At 52.0% G+C, this 22,617-nt stretch overlaps 1 protein-coding gene across 1 annotated transcript; it reads left to right on the top strand.

Moving 5' to 3' along the window:
• The first annotated feature begins 221 nt into the window (after window positions 1-221).
• On the top strand, window positions 222-18,227 carry LOC102562177 (signaling lymphocytic activation molecule). Its single transcript, XM_019478303.2, has 7 exons — window positions 222-636; window positions 7,263-7,589; window positions 8,449-8,730; window positions 10,796-10,891; window positions 12,798-12,871; window positions 15,076-15,171; window positions 16,504-18,227. The coding sequence occupies exons 1-7, from the start codon at window positions 573-575 to the stop codon at window positions 16,558-16,560; spliced, it is 996 nt and encodes a 331-aa protein (XP_019333848.2). The 5' UTR covers window positions 222-572; the 3' UTR covers window positions 16,561-18,227.
• The last annotated feature ends 4,390 nt before the right edge of the window (window positions 18,228-22,617 follow it).

The raw sequence follows: 22,617 nt of genomic DNA, 5'->3' as shown, positions 1-22,617 counted from the left end.
GGTGACCTTATAAAACTTTTTTGTGGGTTAGGAAATGGTTTGTAACTCTGTAGACCACTCTGTTGTCAAATGGTGTTCACGTGCTTTCTACTTTCCCTCTGTCACGCATTTGTGAGGGTGAGCATTAGACTGGATTACTGTTACTGTGCGAGTGACGGAAATGCTGCTTATTATCAGAGAGACCACGGTGCTCTATGGTAGGACCATGTCAGTTAACGAGCATCATCTTTTTTTTTCAGGCACACCGTTCCCGTACATGGAGGAAGTTGGGGTTGGGCCTTGACTTTATAAAACTGAGTGGATGGGGTTTTTATTCGCACAGCTCTTGGTAGGATTGCCGAGGTTTGCTGTGAGCCCCTTCCCTAAGCACCTTGCACTGAAGCATTAAGAGGCATGATTTTGGTTTTTTGAATATTTCCATACAACAAAAAGAAAAAAAATCACCAAACCAGAAAACAGGAAACACGCAGCCCGCCAAGAGACGTCAGTCTCATTTGACTACACCTGTTCTCACCAGTATGCCTAGCTGCAGACAGCAGAGCTGGGACTAAAGTCCACACAAGTCAAGTTTCATGCATCGAGCGATGGACTGCAGTGTATGCCTCTGGCTGATCATCTCTTTCTGCTGGGCTTGGGGTACGTTGATTTTTCTCTCCTTCCACTACTCTTGTGTCAAGCAGCTGGAGTGTTGCCGAGTGACTTTTAGCTCTGCGTTTGATGTTTGCTTTCATAAACCATGATGCTGGGCAAGGCAGCTAGATGACATGGTGCCAGAGAAGAGAGGTGACTTTGTCTATTCTGTGTGCCTTTCACAGGACTCTCTAGACCCAAGGGACGGGTGGACAGGTGGATAGGAAGACAGCTCTGTTTGCAATAATGAAATGTTTTGCAACACACGTGATTTGTTGCAAATAATTCAGCATCAGCTACTTCAATAATCCTCAGCAATGAGACAATAATGAGGCACACCCTCAATAATAAGACAGTGCCGGTCCTGTTGACTTCAATAGGACTGCACGTACTATTGCCAGACTCAATTACTTAGTGCAGCAGTACTTGCGGTTTCTTAAATGGGAGGAGAGGAGGGGCTGGTTTATAAATGAGTTTCTAGGCACTACCCAATTAATTAAGAATAATGATAACAATAGTATTGACCACTAGAACTAGGACAGGAAAGCAACACCAGTAGCCACAGCCGCTGGTAAGAGAAATGGGGTCAAACCGGGACAGGCTGGGCCTGTAAAACTTGAAAAGTAAGATCTGTCAGCCTGTTGATTGGTTTCGTGGGGTGGCTCAGATACCATACAGCTGGGCTGCTTGGAGCACTAGGAAGTGGACTGAAAGAAACCCTGCTTTGACAAGCGGGTGAGCTAGCTGATGGCAAGCCTGTCTCATTCCTGTGTAGAAGAGAGTGCATAATGTGCAGGGCTGTGGATGAATAGGGATGTGGCTGAGAGGAGAGAGGATGTGGAAGCCTGGGATCTGTTGGTTGCTCAGGGAAGGTATATAGTGGGGGCGTCCTCTCCTGACATTTCTGAGGTTGAAGGAAGAAGCCACAATGGTCCAAAATGAGAATGGGAACATCTTTGATATGACAGAGGGCTTAATACACATGAGGAAGGCAGAAAAGGGGTCTCTCAAACAAAGTAAAAGAAACTGTGCTCTGCCAGCTCCCAAAGCAATGCCCCAAATACCAATTGGTCCATGGGCCACGGGCGCCAGGCAAAGAGAGATTGCTTGGAAGGACCAACAGAGAAGGCTGGGGAGCAGCCACCCGGGAATTTCTTGTTGGTTTTGCTGGCTCTGCAATGTCTGACAGCCTGCCTTTTAAAATCCCCATGGGTTTTTTCTTTTCTCCAGTGGCATAATGAAAAGTCCCATTTGTGCAATCACTGGCCCAAAGCAATTGCTATTGCTTTCAAGTCAGAACCATGCCCTGGATCCACTGTCAGCTTTTCCACGGGGGAATCCCATGGTTTCCCTGCCCCTGGCTGGGGGTTCAGCCCCTTTCCACCCTTCGTGCCTGCCATCTAACTTCAGTGGGTCTGCTTCCCTCTGCTCCGAGATGTCCTCTCATTCCAGGAGCTCTTTCCTGTTAGGGCCGAGGGATTTTCAAGATGATTTAATGGGGATTTTCCCTCTGGAATCCTTATCATCCTAACCAGAACTTGTCAGCAGCAATGCCTCAACCGAATACCCCGAAGGAGAAGAACAGGCTGCCCCTTATGGCAATAATGTACATTCAGTGGGTTTCAACATAGGCCTGAAATAGACCCTCTGAGCCATAAACACCAGCCCCCTCCAGTCAGAGGTAGCCACGTAAGTGGGGTTTCATCCAGAAAGCTCCACAAGAACCTTCCCTCCAGCCCCACCTGCCAATACAGTAAAAATTTAACTCAGATGAGCAGGTTGTTATTTGCATAATGGCTTCTTGGGGCCCAGAATAGACCAGGAACCTTCTTGTAGACTCAGAACAGGCTTATAACAGTCTCTCTGGTACCCGGTGGGAGATGTCAGCAGACTGAGCTGCTGCACGCAGGGCGGGTGGGTCTGCGATGAAGTGCTGTATTTACGGGAACGTTCCCAGTGAGGCTGCGCGGGGAGCTGGTGCTCTCTGGGGTTCAAATCCTTTGTGGTTGTTTTTTTTCCTCTTTGTTGGGGCAACCCCCGCTTGTGATGGAACGATTTCACAGGAAGCAGCGTGGCAACCCGGGCCGTTTAATCTTCCACGGGTAACGGCGACAGCCGATGAGCTGTCAGGGTTCATCATTTGTTTTTCCAGCAAAACAGTTCTTTTGTAAATTGGTACCCAGAGGCGAATATGAATCACTGCGTCCCAGTCAGGAGGGATAGGAGAGTCATCTAGGGAGACCATCAGTCATAGATTCATTCATAGATTCATAGATTCATAGATGTTAGGGTCGGAAGGGACCTCAATAGATCATCAAGTCCGACCCCCTGCATAGGCAGGAAAGAGTGCTGGGTCTAGATGACCCCAGCTAGATACTCATCTAACCTCCTCTTGAAGACCCCCAGGGTAGGGGAGAGCACCACCTCCCTTGGGAGCCCGTTCCAGACCTTGGCCACTCGAACTGTGAAGAAGTTCTTCCTAATGTCCAGTCTAAATCTGCTCTCTGCTAGCTTGTGGCCATTGTTTCTTGTAACCCCCGGGGGCGCCTTGGTGAATAAATACTCACCAATACCCTTCTGTGCCCCTGTGATGAACTTATAGGCAGCCACAAGGTCGCCTCTCAACCTTCTCTTGCGGAGGCTGAAAAGGTCCAGTTTCTCTAGTCTCTCCTCGTAGGGCTTGGTCTGCAGGCCCTTGACCATACGAGTTGCCCTTCGCTGTACCCTCTCCAGGTTATCCGCATCCTTCTTGAAGTGCGGCGCCCAGAATTGCATGCAGTACTCCAACTGCGGTCTGACCAACGCCCTATAGAGGGGAAGTATCACCTCCCTGGACCTATTTGTCATGCATCTGCTGATGCACGATAAAGTGCCATTGGCTTTTCTGATGGCTTCGTCACACTGCCGGCTCATGTTCATCTTGGAGTCCACTAGGACTCCAAGATCCCTTTCCGCCTCCGTGCCACCCAGCAGGTCATTCCCTAGGCAGTAAGTGTGCTGGACATTTTTCCTCCCTAGGTGCAGCACTTTGCATTTCTCCTTGTTGAACTGCATCCTGTTGTTTTCTGCCCACTTGTGCAACCTATCCAGGTCTGCCTGCAGCTGTTCCCTGCCCTCCAGCGTGTCCACTTCTCCCCATAGCTTTGTGTCATCTGCAAACTTGGACAGAGTACATTTCACTCCCACGTCCAAGTCACTGATGAAGACATTAAAGAGTATCGGTCCAGACATTAAAGAGTATCGGTCCAAGACATTAAAGAGTATCGGTCCATGATCGGTCATGAGCAGCATATGCTCGTATCATAGACCCATAAAAGCTGAGCTGGCAGGGATTTTGGGAGGTCACCACTCTGCCCCAGGGAGGATCATCCCTGATTTAACCATCCCAGTTGAGTGTTAATCTCACCTGCTCTTAAATACGTCCAAGGAGGGAGACTCCACCACCTCTGGGGCAGCCTGTTCTAGGCTTGAAATGCTTTCATAGTGAGAAAGGTCTTCCTAATCTCTAGCCTACATTTCCCCTGCTGCAATTTAAACCCCTTGCTCTGTCCCCTGCGGTCATGCAAAATAGTCTATTTTCTTTCACGCTTCAAGTATCGGAAGACCATTACCCGATACAAGCAGGACAATATTACTTCTAGGGAAAGTGGGCAGCATTGGGTGGTTTTGGTCAGCAGAAGCTCTCGCAATTGTTGTCTCCCCTGAGGCTCGTAGGCACAGACCTAGTCCCTTGCTCAATGGGGCACTTTGCTTCCGAGTCTAGACAAGGAGGCTTCCCCAGTTACTATCATTCAAAGGCTTTACTAAGATATTCCTCAGTGGGGCGAGGTGCCTCAGAGCCCCTTTCCCAAGCTTTTGGCCTTACAGCCAGCTGGTGCAAAAAATCAAGGTCGAGGTCAAAGGACAGCCTGTGCCTAATAACCCATTGGGCTGGACATGCCATTTCTGAATGCTGCTAGCATCTCCCCTTCAGAAGGGAGGCAAGTTGCATCTCCCCCCTCTTACAGATGCAAGCTTAGGATTGCTGGGGGCTGCTGTGAAAGTCTAATTCCTAGAGGCACTTGCTGAGAGTACCGCTCTTTACCATGTCTTGAATTGCATCATCTGAGACACCAGTGGATCATCCAGCTGGGTCTCTACAACACAAACCACTGTTTTTCATCCAGTTCCCCCTGCACTGAGCCTGGTGACTTGCATTTGGCAAAAGCATCTCCTTAAATCCAGTCTTTCAAAGACATGCAGAAGATCTGCCATGTCTCTGGCTGGCTCATGCTAATGGTTAATCATCAGTTCTGGGAGAAGCTCAACCCTTATTCCTAAAACCAGGGATCTGCAAATTAGCAGCTGCTTTGGGAGACATGGGCAGAGGGAGAAACATGCTACCTGCTTGGGGATTCCCCTGGCCAGCGCCTTGCCCCATTTAGCATGGAAGTGTATCCAGCTCCCAGCCCAAGGCAGGATCCTGCTAGCTCACAAACTGCCCTCCCCAGGGCAGACTGGCCTAGGAGGCAGTTTAGTCAGTGCCTCCTTCCCCTTGGCATCCCATCATCCCCGCCATCCTTGTGGTCCCCTCCATATCCAGGTACCAATGGGGAATGCCAGCCCCTGGCTGGAAGCATGGTACAGACAGGTGCTGGCACTGGTTATAAACCTGAGCAAAGGAGGTGTCAGGAGGGACCTGGGCTCTGCATTTTAGTGTCCTTACTCAACAGACCCTCCAGACAGCCCCTTTCCCCCCACGCCTGATCTAGATTGCTGTCATCTCCCGTACAGGAAAGTTCCAAGAAAAGAGCCCAGTAATCTGAGTACAGTCGGGGCAGGCAGGGACTGTTGCCTCACCATGTAAGATTTCTCAGAACCCATTTGAGTCACCAGGAGCTTCCCCTTCATCCCTGTCTGCCCAGTTAGGGCTGTGCACACTTGGCACAGTGCCCTCTGGATCTGAACAGGCTTTGCCAAAGAGGCCCATTTCACAGCAGAGGAAACTGAGACCCATCAGGCCTCCTCCACACCAGGGGAATCCTCCAGAGCTGCTCCCAAGCAGAAATCTCAGGAGTGACTGCAGAAGGGCAGTGCCAGGGTGGCTTCCCCCCTGCACTTCTGAGTTAGACGCATGCAAGCAGGTCCTGGAGCACTCACATGTGGGCATCCTGGCAGCAAGGGCAGATGATGGTGACAGGCAGGCCTGCCAGTGACCCTGTTTTTGCCTTGTGTTTCCCCCTGCTCAGCGTGTGCTTCACCCCACATTTTATCCTGCTCGCCATCAGGTTCGGTTTCCTCTCCATTCTGCAATGCAAGCACTCCTGTGGTTGCCCTCAGACAAGCAAAACAGAGCCTTATTTCCCTTTCTGATGGGGACAGCTCAGCCTGCACACAGCCCCTGCACGGTGCAGGAGCCTCTGCCACCCCAGATCATCCCAGTATAATGAAGCACTGCAATTAGGGTCTGCAAGCAGAGCCGTGCTGAGAAGGGAGCCAGCGAGCGGGAGGTGACAGGAGGGGACAGTGCCATCAAGAGTGATCACTTCCCACCTGTATCGGGACTCCTGACCTGGAGCTTTGCACCCTGGGGCCAAATCTTTCCACCTGCATTGACACAAAGCAGCACTTGGTGAGGAAAGCCCGGCAATGGTTTCAGTGGGGGCAAAGCCAATGGAGCAGCATCCATACTCACCAGCTGGGACTAGGTCCCTCGAGCACACTGGAACCACTCTAATGAGTGTCTGACCCTTTAGACACTAATGGGGCTGTACAAGTGGGGGCTGTTCCCGGTCCCCTTAATGGTACGGTGCTGAAGGACATCACCTGGCATCCTGGCCAAGTGGACAGGGACCAGCTGAGAGGAGCTGGGGATGCAGAGGGCAGCAGGGACTGTAGCAAGCTCCACTACCACTCCATAAAGGCTCAGCCAGGGCAGCCCTCCACATCAGCTCACACCTCCAGCAAGCCCCAGGAAGGAGAATTGCTGGTGCTTCCAAGAGCTCTTGCTACCTTTAGAGCCGAGCTGTGCATCTGTAATCCCCCATGTTCTCCCCATGAGCAGAGGGAGGAAGGTAATTCCTCTTAGGTTAGATATAAGGAAACATTTTAGGTTAGATATTAGGAAAAACTTTCACACTAGGAGGGTTGTAAAGCACTGGAACAGGTTACCCAGAGAGGTGGTGGAGTCTCCATCCTTGGAGGTTTTTAAGACCTGGCTAGAAAAAGCCTTGGCTGGGATGATGTAACTGGGGCTGGCTCTGCTTGGAGCAGGGATTGGACTAGATGTGACCTCCTGAGGTCCCTTCCCACCCTCATTTTCTATGAATTTGAGTTTTCTTTGAAGACCTCAGCCTCCAAACCTGGGGGACACTCTGCACTTCCCCTACAGTCACAGCATTTGGAGGCCTCATGGCTTGCAGAGAAAGGCTTGGAAATGCAACCTGGCGATGACCCTATGCAGAAGGCAAGGGAAAAGAACCCAAATGTTGCTCAAAAAGAGAAAGCTGCTGATTTCTTTTGATCCGGTCTCATGAATCTGGGGGCAGGGGGACCCGATTCAGGATTCTGAAGTGCCTGGGAGGGGTGAAATTCATGTGTTTCCTGGACAATATAAATGAGATTCACGCCTTTTGCTCCTTTCCCCATTGCAGGTGCCAGCCCTGGGCCTGTGCGCACGGTTTTTGGAGCCCTGGGGAAACCCACCCTTCTGGACGTGACACCAGATCTCCAGCAATTAACTACACGCTTCGAGAAAGTTGTGTGGAAACGGGATACGTCGGATCCCGTGACAAAGTCCATCATCCTGGATTATTCGGGAGGGAATTCCAGCATCAAACTGAACCAGAGCATGAGGTTCCACCCCACAAACTTCTCCCTGGAGATCTTGGAGACCTCCAGGCAAGACGCGGAGATGTACACGTTTACCGGGACCCAACAATACGAGGAGAAGGAAGTGCACCTGCGCCTGGAAGTGTACGGTAATGAATGCAGTGCTTCTGGGACCTCTTCTGCACCCTGGCTTGGCGGCGGGTCTGCCCATGACCTGCCCTACTGAAATGGTGCCAGCCACTCACCCCCACAGTTTCAGTCCCTATTGCCCTCTGCCCTCTGCTCCCTGCCCTGTGATCGCTATTCAGTCCCTTGGCACTGATCTGCCTCCAAAGCACAGACACCTCCCTCCCTTCCCACTGCCCTGGGGCAGTGGGGTTTGCTCCAAACCCCAAGTCGTGGGCAAATTACTCTCCTAATGCCAATTAACTTCATTTGCATAAACCCACCCAAGCAGCCACACAAACCGAGCAGCCAAAGGATGCCATAGGGCAGTGAGGGGCAACCTTTTTGGTGGGTCTTCCATAAATTAGCCCCGCACCCTCCCCAAGTACCACTCTGATCCCTGTTCCTTATGTGACCTGCTGCCCTGCTTTCTGCTCGTTGCCCTGTGCCCCTTTACCTGATCTGCTGCTCCACTTTTTGCTCTCTTCCCTGTGTCCCTTTACCAGATCTGCTGCTCCACTTTCTTCTCCCTGTCCGGAGATCCCTTACCTGATCTGCTACTCAGCTTTCTGCTCCCTGATTTGTGCTCTCACCTACCCTGCTGATCTGCTTTTTGCTCCCTGCCCTATCTGCACTGTGCTGCCTGTCCCCTCCCCAATCTGTTGCATGCCACAGGTTGGCTGCCACTGCCATAAGATCTTGACCTTCCTGCTTAGCAGGACTGCACTGGGGTTGCTGCCACTGAGTTGAGAGGCAGCTGCTGAGAAGGAGCAGGATGGGGCCCAGCCCAGCTCCTCTGTTCTGCCTGAGCTAATCTGCACCATCTCCCATCACGCCCCACAGAGGAGGTGTCAAAGCCCATCATCCAAGTCAGCAAGTCCCTGAGCAACGAGAGTTGCACCCTAACCCTCAACTGCACGGCCGAGAGAGGCGACAACAAGACCTACTGCTGGAGCTGCCCCAAGCACCATGCTGCCTGGCCTTGCCTCCACAACGGGAGCCTGTTTAACCTGTCCCTTGACCCCTGGGAGACCGACCTCACCTGCATCTGCACCGCCAGCAACCCTGTCAATCACTACTCCACCCACATCAGTGCCTCGGCCGAGTGCAACATCGAACCCAGAGGTAAGTTCTCTAGGAAGGGGAGGCAAAGTCCTGCCCTAGGCAACACCTGCGGGCCAAGAATGGCAGCAGTACCAGGGCTGGGGCTGAGCACGGGCAGACCCCAGCCCTTTTCTGGCATAAATCAGCTGTGCCAGGGGCAGGCCCTACATGGCATGCAGTATGTGCATCTGAGGCAGATGGGCCCCTGTCTCCAGGCTCTGAATGGTGGTAGAGAAAGGCTTTGGCTCCATGAAAAATCATGGATCAAGGCAGAGATCTCACACAGCAGGCACTGAAAGGGGGACCATGCTCAATGGAGACCACCAACTGAGCATCCAGCCCTAAGGCCCTCCTTGAGTGCCCCAATGGGAGGTCTAGGTGTTTGCACTGGCAGGGGAAGAGCTGCATGGGAGAAGTCACCTGCACCCCCCCCAGCAAGGTGCTGTGGACCACAGCCACTGGGCTGCATTTCCCAGAAGGCTGCACCCCATCCAGCCACCCCATCCGCTCCTTCCCACTGCAGGGGAGACCAGGTGCACACAACGGTACCATACCGCTGGGCACAGGCCAGCTCTTTCTCACTGGAGCTGGCACCGCAGCTCGCTGGAGAAACTGCCCACAACCTTTCAGGAGGTGATGGATACAGAGCGGACCTGCCAGGTTTTGCTGTGACACCATCCCTTTGCAGCTCAGACGTGTCCCAGAGGGTTTGCAGTCCCCACAGGGCCCGCAGCAGCTCCCAGGGGCCTGCTCTGGGCTGTGACCACACTTTGCAGCTGCTGTCCATGGCTGAACTCCTGCACCCAGGTTTGGGCACCTGCTTGTCCAGCTGGCAACCATAGGGCTGTATCGTCACAGACTACTGAATGGTTCGCACACCCAGAACGTCACAGGAAAGCCCTTGGCAGCTGCTTCCTCCTCAAAAACCCAGGGCCGGGAAGCATGCTCTGCTCTCATTGGGGTTTTTCAGCCATCTCCTGTGTGACATGGGGACTTTCATGGCCTGCGTGAAGGCTGTATTTAATTCTCTTCTCAGTAGTTTCTGCTCACTCAAGCTAACACATCCAGTGGTCGCAACCCCGCTCCCCACCCTGCCCCTTCAGACTCCAGGCTTGAAAGAGCATTTTCTCCTGGTTAGCAGAGCCTGGGGGAACATGAGCAGTGCCACACTGGGTTGGACCCATGGTCCATCGATCCCAGTAGCTTCTCCCCAACGTGGCAAAAATGGATGCTATACAAGGAAAGCCCTGAGCCAGATAGTGATCTGTCTCCTATTCAGTACCTTCCCTGACATCCAGCATTCAAGATACCAGGCAAAACATCTCCAACCATTCTGTTCAATAGGCATTAATAGATCTATTCTCCGTGAGTGCCTCCAGTCCCTTATTGAGCCTGGCTCTGCTCTCTGTCTCATCACTGCCTGTGGCCAGGACTTCCACAAGTTAACTGTGTGTTGCTTAAAACAGGACGTTTTCCTGTTCCATAAAAAAGGACTTTAACCCCGGGCACTGCACAGACCCAGGCCAGAAGGCAACCCCGCGGCAGGGGTAACCAGTCATCAGGATGGCCAACTGGCAACTACCAATGAAAGAGCAACTATGTAGTGCCGGGGCCTGGCTCCTATGCACAGACTGTGCTGGGAGCAAAGAGTTGTGTTGATTCCCACTTCACACAGCCTGTACGTGGGACCTCGGCTGCAAACACGCTCTAGCCCGATGGACTTGGAACGGAGTCAGAGAGGGCAGGGCCTGGTGGAGCAGAGCTTCCTCCACCTTCTGCTGATGAGACATCTCCTGTCTTTTGCTTCCTGCTTCACAAAGATTACAGATAAATTAAATGTTAAGAGCCACAAATGGTCAGATAGGTTTAACCATCTCTGTGTTGTGCCTGAGAGCTTGTCTATCATCTTTCCCAGCTAAGATAGTTGATCCAATATCAGCATGAAGCCCTTGCTCAGGGCATATTCCCTGGAGCATCATGGCTGCGACACCTCTCTAGGCCTGCCCGAGGAACAGGCAGATAAAACCCATCAGCTATAAACCATCAACTATAAACCATCAACTTTTCTCTATAAATTGCCTTACAGGGTCCGACAGACTCGAGGTGGTATACATCCTGCCCATCATCCTGATAACGGTCATCTGCGCTGGGCTTGTCATCTGGTACTGGGTAAGACACAGAGGTACGTGTCCTAGGTTGCCCCCCTTGCCAAATGTATTTGGACTCCCCATCCCTGTGTTGTTTCCCCATGATACAGATGGGAAGCTAAGCTTCATTTCCCCTCCTTTATAACCATTTCTAGCCTGAAGCTTTGGCTAGCCAAAGTGCTGCTCCAGAGCTGACACTAAAACCTTTGCAGAAGTTTCTAGCTTAGACTGGACTTTGGGCATCTGGTACTCGGCCGTGGGCAGAGAGAAATGACTGATGTGGGTAGATCATGCTGGTTCTCACCCAGTCTGGAAAGTCCTCCGTGCTGGTTCACACATCTTGTACGTAGCAGCGTGGCGATGTGGCCGGCCATGTGTTAATTCTCACGGGGGAGCTGCGTACCATGTTTGATCTTTCCTTGCAGAGAGTAGAGCGGCATATTTTTCTGCAGGCCCCTGGTGCATAAGGCAGGAAGGAAACCATACACAACTGTAACCACTCGCACAGGCATGTGATTGGGAGGAAACTTCCCCTTCGGGCTCTCTGCTACAATGAGTTCTTACTACTTCGTGGGGACCCCGGGGGGGACTCCAGCCGTGGGGAGCAGTGAGGGGTATCTCCAGAAGTACCTCGTGCTGGTGCCGGGGGAGTGCCCAGCAGAGCACTGGCATGTCACTGATCTGTCCCACTGCTGAGGGAGGGTATCTGCCTTGACCCCATCTTTGCCATGATGTCAGAGCAGCGATGCTGCCCGCTGAACGACTAGACAGGGAGGACCTTGCCACTGTTTTGCAGTGCATTAGTTTGCCTTTGGCTGAAAAAGGCCATGACAGCCCTGAAAAAACTGCGAGCTGAATGTAACCAGTGCCTGAGTTTGCAGAGAGCCTGAAACAACAGCTCAGGGTGGGTGCTGACCCCGCATTTCAATGGGTGCCACCTCCGGCGCTTGGAAAGCCACAGATTAAGACTCTCTCTGGATGGTAAGGTAAATGATGATACGCAGCTCCTCTAGACCCTCATGAGACCAGTCCCTGCTCAGAGCATACAGGTAGGGAGAGGAAGAGTCACGGGATGAAGATCCACCCCGGCCTTCCTCAAAGCGAGTGTGGAAACAACAGGCTAGCCTCAGTGATGTATAACTTAAGACCTGTGGGTAGACCTGGCTGGGAATCAGACCTCTCTGCTAAAACCCCAGGAAATGCATTTCCCCCCATACCTGCTGTAACTTCCCACAGAAAATATGGACTTTGGGGTGAAATATTTTGTCTCCCAAATGAAACAGTCGTGATTCAGTTTGGTGCCCTGAGCTCTGACACTGCTCAGGGCTCAGACACAATCTCTCATTGTAAGAAGTCTCTCATGCACGATGGGAGACGTCCCACCCAGGGAGAATAACGGGGACACGAGGCATCTGGACTATGAGTCCCATGAGACACTGAGGTGCTGTTGTGAAAAGATGTGTTTCAGGTTTTGGCCAAGACAGGGTGCGTCAGGTATTCAGGGCTTCCACAAAACATCAACATTTTTCATGGAGGACAGACTCTTTTTACTGAAAATGCTGATTTAGTCCCAAACTCACTTTTCTGCTGAAAAAATAGGGCTGGGGGGGGGGGGGGGGGGAAAGGAGGGGATTTCCAACCAGCCCTACCTACTCGTCCATGCATGACATGGGGATAGGGTTGGTTTCCCACTCCTAAAAGTTGGCTCAGCTGTCCAGAGCTGAGAAACCTCCGTCTTGGGGCATGTCCACCCTGCAACTCAGCTGTGATGTCAGCTTGTGCAGACACAGTTTTCAAATGACCGACCCCTGCCCATGAAGTATTCAACAGCAAGATCCACAATGGCGTGGGCATCTCTATGAACCCAAGGCTCAGGATGCAATATGATCATGTTGCTCCCTTCCCTCTCAGCAATGGCTGTAATCATTTTTTCCCAACCAGGCCGAAAACAGCAAGTGCCGCTGAAGGACGAGTCCACTATTCACACCATTTACGCGCAAGTTCAGAGGGCAGAGGTGAGTTGAGCTGTTTGCTTTGCAATGCAAGAGCTCTGCTTGGTCAGCACTGCCTGGCATGCTTGGTTATAGCCCCAGATAACCCCTACCAGAATTCATCCAGGGAAAAGAGCTAGGATAGGGGCCCAGGCCATCCAAGATCCTGCTTCCCTTGGGTTTGAAGTGGAGCATAAAGTCTCTTGCCCAAGTGGGCCTGAATTTATACAGTGACGACTTTCCTTCACATGCAGAAAAGTACATCCCATAAGCTCCTTCTTGCTCCCTAATGCTGAGTTTGCTGCCATAAAGGTTTCCCCTGTACCTGCTTCTTGGAGAAGGGGCAATCTCGAGCGAGACATATGCCATGGAGCTGTGCCTGTCACAGGGCTTTGTGCTCCTTGCCAAGCTAAGAAGGAAGAGACACCTCAGCCTCAAACAAACTTTATTCAGTTTTCTCAGCAACCTAAACCCCTCCCAAAACACAGCACTATATGGCTCAACCCCCCATAGCGTCAGAGGAGAACAGGGCTGGAAGGGATCTCAGGACGGCTCAGCTAGTCCAGCTCCTGTGCAAGGCAGGATCCTCCCTATCTCAACCATCCCAGTCCTAGATTGCTCGGGGGGGGGGGGTTAAATCTATCTTTTTTTTTCTAATGGCTATTTTCTAAACAAGATCATCATTGCAAATCCTAATGGCTTGTTTGGGAAAACGTCCAAAAGAAATACCCTGGGCATTTTGAACTGCTTGCCCTCTGCATCCCCTTCTTCGCCTTTCCCCTGAATCCCTGCTCACCCAACTGTTGGCCCCAAGACCTTGCCTGGCTCTGCTCTACTCCATCCTAGACATCTGTACCCCCTGGACTGCCCCCCAACAGGGTTTGGACACATGCAGTTCAAAGGACCTGCTGTAAGACCAGTTCAAAGGACCTGCATTGAGACCTGGGGACTGTCCTAAGTAACTCTAGGGTAGTGGTTTTCACCCTTTTTTCATTTATGGACCCCCCCAAAAATTTCTAATGGAGGTTCAAACCCCTTTGAATGGCAAGTGTGGGTTTTCAGCTACTTTTGATTATAGTAATTTTTCATGGACCTCCTTAGACATAGTCTTGTTGACCCCCAGGGGGTCTGTGGACCACAGCTTGAAAACCACTGCTCCTGGGAATCGCTCTTCTCAGTGCATCTCTGACTGTTTGTGCACACTCAGTAGCCCGTGAGCAACAATAACCAGGAGAGTAAAGCTGGGCTTTTCTCCTTCTTGAGAGTCAGCAGAGGTCCTGTGGTCATAAGCAGTCCTCAGTGACCCTCGACAGACTCTCTCTGTGCCTGTATTTTGTGTTCTCAGCTACACACACCCAGCTTCTGCTGGACTCAATCTGATGAGTATGCAGTTAAGGCAGGAGTCAATATGATGAGTATGCAGTTAAGGCGGGAGTCAATATGATGAAGATGCAACCTGGGCAAGGAGAACCCTCTGCTCCCCAGTCTATCATGCCTAGCTCTTAAACAATGACTGCAGGGGTCGGGAGCTCTCAGTGCACCCCTGCCAGGTTCATGCCTATGCAATGCAAGGTAGCCAGGGTGCAGGTATAATGCACCTGGTTCCTCCTCCAGCAGCAGCCGGGGAGCTGCTCTAGCAGAGCAGATGCACTTTGGCCACTGGGTGTCAATAGAGACTTGCAGCTGAATATGCACAGGCCAAATAACACACCTGGACCTTCCTCTGATGGTGATGGACCAGTCTGTGTTTCCAGCAGGGGGTTGAGGCTGAACCTGGCTTCTGGGGCCAAGACTGGGGTGGGCTCAGGCAGGCGCCTGGGGAAAGCTCATGCTCCAGGACCCCACGTTCCCGGGGGAGCTGTGGCCAGGCTTTTCCCCAGCACCAGTGCTCCTGCCCCGCTCCCCAAAACGTTCCCTGCTGGAAGGACTTGGGATGGGACCCTCCAGGTCCCACACAGGATGCCACCCCCTGCAGACCTCCATATATCAGCCTGACGCAATCAAGCCTTTCATCTAAGGGAAATGGTTTAAAACCCTCCACCCTGCTCCTTCACACTGCAAGAGTCTCCCCCCTACAGCCCCTGGGCTCACAGGTGGTTTCCTGGCCTGTATTTCACATAGACCAGGAACAGTCAACCCTGGGCAGCCAGCCCAGCTGTGCAGGATGTGGTGTGCTGTTACAGCAGGCTGCCGTTTTGCCCAGCTCACATCTTTTGCTCTTTGCACAGAAGCAGAAAGCTGTGTGCACTTTCCCTTCTGCCGAGGACCACGCTTGCACCACCATCTACGCCTGCGCCATGGGACTACCTCCAGACACGGCTCAGGTAAGAGGCCGTCTGCATGCGTTCTTCCATCTTACAGGGGAATCTTCCACTCCAACGTCACAGCTGCCATCAGCAACGCCGGTCAGAAAATTCCCCATGGGAACGTGACCGTTTCTCCGGGCACGTGCCATTCAAGTCCACTCCTGGTGGAGCCCATGCAGGTTTTGGGGAGAACCATTTCAATGTGACCAAGACTGGCACCTTTGTGGGTGATGTGGAAACAGACCTCCTCCCTGTACCGGCTGCCCCATTATCCCAGCTCCCCAGATATGTTGATACTCCAAGTGTCCGGCAGCCCAGGGATCTGCCCCATATCCCCACTTTTGTGCTAGGGAAATGCAGTCCTTTCCTCCCACACACAATCTGGGCTTTTGGGCTATTCATCTCCATTGGGAAGGAAAAATGAGGCTCTGTTTCACCCCCAAAAAGCTTTGATATTCTTCCTGTGGGGGGGGAATACTGACACTGCAGTCAGCTCCTGTTATCAGAAGGGATCCTGCTTTTCTCTGATTTAAAAAAAATCACCAATTTTCAGTTAAAAAAAAGTAACCCCAAATCCACATTTTTTCCATGATTAACATGAAACATCACTATATATATATATGTATGTATATGTGTATATGTGTGTGTGTGTGTGTGTGTGCATGTGTGCATGTGTGTGTGTGTGTGTGTATGTCTAAGTGTTGTTTCATTTAAATCATGGGAAAATGTGGATCTGGGGTTACTTTTTTAAAATTGAAAAAAAAAATTTTTAAATCAGATCAAAGCAGGATCTATGGTTATCGGCAACACCCTTCTGCAACCAGTCACCTCATCGCAGCATCGAGGGGCTCTTTGCGGACAAGGGTGATGGGCATGCAGCAAGAGACCAGAGTCAACACGTGCTGAGCAGAACATGAGGGGGGCAAGATCCACAGACCTCCACTGACTTCAGTGGAGTTACTTCTAATTTACACCTGGGGACCAGGTGCTGCGGGTGCAGGAGGACACCAAGGCCTGGAGATGTGGCATGCTAACACCACTGTGACAGGCACAGGGTTTGTGCACTCACGTACGCAGCAGTGGCATTTGAAGCAGACAAATCTGAGTTTAGCTGCTTTCATTAGGCTGCAATTATCACTTTGTACCACTTGATGGCAGGGACAGATAATAAATGTTTTGCTGAATGGGCTATCCCAGGATAAGCAGTGGACATGCCACCTTCCTTATTCCAATGCTGAAATCAGTAGCAGCAGTCACAAAGCTGCCATAACACATGCACCTGGATTCATGCTCCTGCTTGATTTGCACATCCACTGCCTTTTCTCCCCCTTCCCTCATGTCCATCCCCAGACCCAGACCCTGGGACCCACAACAGTTTATGCCAGCGTGACGTATCCCAGGAGCTGAGACCTTCCCAGGCAACATGCAAGATCTGAGAAATTGGGAGGACACAGATGGACTCTTACCCTGCAAGGAACCCATTTGTTCATCTACTGAATTGGCATCCAAGTTCCCTAGGAAGTTATCAGCTATGGTCCATGTCCACAATGTACAGAACTATGAGCTAAAACTGCAACTGGTGAGACTGAGATTAGACGTTAAGGGAAAACTCTTCTAATTTCAAGATAACTCAGCCCGAAACAAAGTACTCCAGGGGAGCGTGGTTAGACTCCCCAGCACTGGAGGCCCAAGGACAAGCCTGACCAACCTTTGCTGGGGGCAGGGGAAGGTACTAGTTGGATCTGAAGGACCCTTTCTGAACCATTTTCCATGGTCTCCTAAGAGAGGGGACCAGGCAATACCCTTTGGCACAATTCAGCTGGATGTTGAAAGTCTGCAAGTCACAGATAGCACATAATAGCACAACTCTTATGCACAACAAGGGTCTTTGCTACTGATTGTACATGCACGAGTCTCAGGTACTAAGGTAGTGGCAGCCGTTGAAAGCCTAGGGGGGCTGGACAGGCAGGTAGATGAGTGCAGGAGAAGGGAGGATGACCGCCAGTGGGACTGGACCAGTGATGAGAGCTAGGAGCTGTGGAGGAGAAGGCAATCGCTGCCAGCAGCCGGACTGTATCAGGGCCCAGGTTTTATGTCCAGGGCTGGGTCTGGACAGAAGGCAGCTGTCAGGAAACAGAGGAGGATGGTATATGTTCATGTGTCAAGGGCCACAAAAGCAAGAGGCCTCGATCCCAGGATGCTCCTTTGCTCTGCGGATGGCACCGCAGTGACACGGGCTTATACCAGGTGGGTACCTGGACCAGGAGAACTGTCCCTTGGTCACCCTGCTGCTTTTAGGTAAGACCTTCCTGTCTGTCCCAGTATAACTGCATGGATTCTGCTCTGGACTTGGCTAGGGTTGATCCCAATTCAACCAGCATCCTACTAAAGGTCAATTCTTCCCAGGGTACTTCTGCTCCTGGGGTGAAATTCTCCTCCCCAGGGGTCTAGCACGACGATGGGGCATCCGTTCTCTCATGCTGTGAGGAACTATGCAAGATCTTAAATCACCCAGCAATTCTCTATCCAAAAAGCTGGATATTTGGGGGATTTGCTCCAGTTCCCACACCCTTGGCTCAGGGGAGTGGCTCTTCTCCCACAAACCATGCACTGCTCTGTGTCTGGCTGTCTCCGCAAGTCAGGTTTACCCCATGACCTCTTCAGAGCATGCTTTCATCCAAAAAAGTCCAAGCCCAGGACAGAATCCCTCACTGAAGACAGACAAGGATATTACAGCATGTCATGGCCTGCTTGGAAAAGGCTTTTGTGCAGAGACAGCACAGCATAGCAAGAGGCTCGGGTGCCCGGACTCCTGGGTTCTCCTCTCAGCTCTGCCACTGGCTCTCTCTGTCACCGGGTTTGGGTCGCTTTGCCTCTGCACCCCTCTGTTTTCCTCCTGCCTGTAAAACAGAGACCGGAAGGCTGACCTGCACCATGCCAGGAAGACCCGCACCTGCACATCACTTTGGATGCCTCTCCAATCAGAGTCGCTCTGGAAAGCCAACTCATTTGTGCAGCACGCCCCGACTGCGTGTGCAGCTAGCGGAAAGGGAAGGGCTAATAAAAAGCTGAAATAAAACAACAGAGAGCTATTTGAGTCTTTCCTTTTCAGTACTACAGGAGAACAGGAATAGACAACCTCATATCCAAGGCATGGACTGGCTTCCTCTTTTCTGTACCTTCTTCCCCTGCAATGTCGAAGTGCTCAGTTTTGTTCTTAGCAGAAGTTTCAGGGTCAGGGTGCTCTGGGCTTGCAGGTGCAAGGGCTTGCAGGTGCACTGGCCTGGTGATAGGAGATGGTGGGCAGAAAGTTGCTACCTGCCCCCCTGCCCCCTATCCTCAGGGGTCCCCATGCTGACACAGACCTGCCGCTCCCCATGCTGTGTGGGAGGTAATTTTCCAATGTCTAGGCAAGAGTTGAGTCATATATGCCTCTGCAACATTTATGGTTGCGTGCACCCACATATGCAATGGTCACCTACACCTCCTGGGGAGGATTCAGGGTCCTGCCCAGGTCCCTCTAGTCCAGCAGTTGCTGGGCTGTGATGATTTTCCAGGGGCAGAGCAGGCTCCTTCCTAAAGGCAGCAGAAGGTCCCTGCTCAAACCCTCTAAATCCAATCACAAAGGTCAAATATGCCCCATGGAAATTGTGGCTCTTGAGTCTGAAATGTCCTCCCCCACAGTGAGAACTTGGAAAAATGCAGGTTTAATAACACAGCTGACGGGCAGGAGACGCAAGCAGCCATTATGGTCAAAGGGCTGACTTCCCCAGGCGGCTGTGGGAATGGTAGGGGAAGGACTGGATGTTAACTTCTGGGAACAGCAGATGCTTTTTCTGCAGCCCCCCGCAGTAAATGGGTTCGGGCTGAAACACCTCTCTGCCTCTGATGCACCTATGCAAACCCCATCCTGTGTTGACCACATCCTCTCTCTGGACAGCTGACCATGACAAGGTTGAAATGATGGTGAGTGAGATAAGCAGCCTTTTGAGTCTAGTAGAAACATCACCAAAATGTCACCAATGAATGTAGCTCTTTTGCTTTGGCTCTAACCCCGCTTTGCACTAAAGGCTGTTGGCGCCCTGTAGCAAGGGCCCGTCCCAGGGATGGTCATGATGCCCTTGGTGGGTACTTAACCCTTGTCAACTTGGCTCCTTTTGGGTGATCTCCCCTTCACTTGCCCGCCATGCCTAGATGTTGTTATCCAAAACGGGAGGCTGTCCCAGGGCTTCCCAAGCCTGGTCTCACCCTCAAGACCACACGTGTTCATGGTCATTGCCTTAAGGGTGGATGACATGGGCTCCATCCTCTCTGGTACCCACTCCCATGCCTGACAACATGATCCCTTCCTGGACTGTGGGCTCCCAGCCCCCTCTTGGGCTACAAACTCCTTGCCCCCCTGGGTCACTGACAATGAGCCTCTGTCTTTGGTCCCTGGTCCCACTCCTGAGCCAGTTGAGATCTCTGGTTTCCCAGGCCCTGGCAGTGGTCCCTGACCTCCAAGCCCATCTCTGGGCCCCGGTCCTGCTCCTGGGCCAGTTAAGATCTCCAGGCTCCCAGGCCCTGGACAACTTTATGGGCTTCAGACCTCTGCCTGCCACTCTCTAGGCTATAGGCTCACCTGCCCTTGTTCTTAGGCCTACCCCTTCCAAGACCTGCTTTGCCCCTCGTGGGTGCAGGGCTGCTTTGGCCCCATTCTCAGCCCTCTTCGTGGCTCAAACTCTCTTCCTTCATCACATGCACCTACTGGAGCTGTCATAACAGACCCTGCCCAGCTTGACTCCCTGATGTGTTTCCCCACTCTTAAAAAAAGCCCCAAATATATCATGGCACATAGAAGCATGCAACTCATTCAGACTTTGATTACAGAAAAGTATGACAAGGGCCATAAAAGTCCATTGAATAGAGAAGAGGAACCAGAACTTTCCGTTGCCTATTCCAGAGAGAGCACTTGACTTATGTTTTCAGAGTCATGGGGCAAAACCAGAAGTGAGCAAGCTTGGAAAAATATAGCATGTACCAGGAAGATCGAGCTCCATCTACCATACTTTCCCTGGACTTCGGACTGGCCCGAGACGATACCTTTTCTTAGCGATGTTGTCAGATGAGCCCCATAGGAACGGGGCATGTTTGACTTTCTGTACCAGGGCTCTTGCCCTGCCTTGCCACATACCCCCATGCAGCCTCAGTGTGTGCAAGGGAGCAGGGTTGGCTCTAAAGGAGCATCCCCTGGCAGGTTTTTAATCCTTATTTCAAGGGAGTTCCCCAGAAGCAGAGCAGTTGTGCCAACCCTGCAGCCCTAGAAATTGGCACAAGCAGCAAGGAGGAGGTCCCACTTTGATAGAGGAAATCATAAGGTGTAGGGCAGGGATGGGCAACATAAGGCCCATGGGCCCAGGTGGTTTTATCCAGCCAATTAATTGTACCCTGCCCAGCCCCCACACTTTGCTCCCACCCTCCTGTGCCAGAGGGCCATGGCCAGCAAGCCCAGCTTTTGAGGAGGCTGCTACAGCCACTACTGCAGCTGCAGGGGGGGACCTGCTTGGCTTCCCCAGCCTCTAGCAGCTCCTCCTGTGTCCTACAGCAGCGCTCACTCTGGGTACCACATAGAGAAGCCATGGCTGAGCTTGAACATGGAGCTGGGGGTGGCAGGAGCATGGACCTTGTGCCCAGTGGGCCACGGAAGCATGAAGCTTGGGTGGGCAGGGTGTGGGTGGGGTTTGTGGGGTGTGCATGCCCCCCATGGCACAGAGCCCCTGGCGCAGGTAGGCCCTCAGTAAGACTGTGCAAAGCTTTGGATCATGATTCAGATTTGGAGATAATTCAGAGGCCAAATCTAAAAATCTGAATCGAATCGCGGGAAGCTTTAGGCTTTCCGAATCGATTCGGAAAAGATTTGGAGATTCGGCCATAGGGTATAACGGGGAATCAATGAAATATCTGTAACTTTGTTGTCTTATGGCTGATTCAGATGGAAATTGCAGGGATGGTATCCTCTGCTGAGAGCATGATGTGTGCCAAGTTTCAAGGTGATAGATGCAGGGGTTTCTGAGAAACTGCCCCTCAAAGTCCTGAAAGCAAAACTCATTTCACATATGTGTGTTAAGCCACAGAAGAGTGAAAACTGCATGGTGTGGTAGGACTAGGGGTTGTCCCCGTCTGTTCTGAGGGCCCCTTTGAGTCACCCCCAAAGCAGAAATGAGCATCCCATTGGAAGCAAGTTCTTGTCTCTGGAAACCCAGAGAACAATATTCACTGGAGACTTGCGCCTCCCTGCTCCCAAGCTTTGCATGCTCATGGGCCAGATGCTTAGGGCTGGGCCTTGGGAGGTATTTATTAGGACTGCGCGGAATTTCACCACCAGTTTTGTTTCGACACTGTTTCAACCTGTCTCGAGGTCAAAACAGCAAAATTAAAATGAAACAGATATGGTTGAAACAGCCTCGAAACGAAATGAGGCAAGTCGAAAAGTTTCACATACACGTTTTGACATTTTGCTATAATGGGGAAGGTCAAAATAGCCTATAATGTTCTCATTTCTGGCTAGATTTAAATAAAACTTGCAGAAATGGTAGCCCCTCTGTGGGATTAAAGTATGCCAAGTTTCAAGAATATAGATGCAGGGGGTTCAGAGAAACTGTACCCCAAAATCTTGAGAGCCAAACTTGTGTCGTGTATGTGTTAAGCCACAGCAGGGTCAAAACTGCAGGGATGCTAGCCCCTGCTGAGGCCACAAAGCCTGCCACGATTCAAGGAGATAGGTGCAGGGAGTTCAGGGAAACTGCACCCCAAACTCCTAAAAACAAAATTCATGTCACGTGTATGTGTTAAGCCACAGCGGGGTCAAAACTGCAGGCTTGCTAGCCCCTGCTGAGGCCACGAAGCCTCCTAAGTTTCAAGGCGATAAGTACAGGGGGTTGGGGGAACTACACCTCAAGCTGCAGACAAGCAAAACTCGTGACATGGGTGCTTGTGCAACTGTGTCTGTCTTGGGGCACGAGGGGCGGGGGGGGACTACTGCAGGCCTGGCTGCTAAGCTACTGTGTTACCACTTACCCCTGCATCTACCTCCTTGAAACTTGTCAGGTTTTGTGGCCTCACCAGGGGCTACCACCCCTGGTGTGTGGGGCCTGGGGCCTATCAAGCTGCGCAGGGCCTGTGCGGGGGGTAGTGAATGGCCAGAGTGCAGAGCAGGGTGGGGGGAAGTGGCCAGAGTGCGAAGTCAGTGGCGCGCAGTGGCCGCGCAGAGTGGTGGCGCCCTCGGCACATGCCAATGGCACTGTCTGTGGGTTAGGTACAGCACTTTCTGCAGGGCCCCCCTAAGCGCAGGGCCGGGGGTGGTTGCCCCGATTCACCCCCCTCAAGGGATGGTTCTGTCTACAGCTGCTCCCACACCTGAGTCCAGCTCCTTTGGTCCACAGTCCTTGTGACTGAGCCAGTGAGATCTCCAGCTCCGCTGCACAC

This window comes from Alligator mississippiensis, chromosome 15, assembly GCF_030867095.1.
Source record: "Alligator mississippiensis isolate rAllMis1 chromosome 15, rAllMis1, whole genome shotgun sequence".
Classification (NCBI taxonomy): Eukaryota; Metazoa; Chordata; order Crocodylia; family Alligatoridae; genus Alligator; species Alligator mississippiensis.
This window is presented reverse-complemented; position numbering and strand designations above follow the sequence as displayed.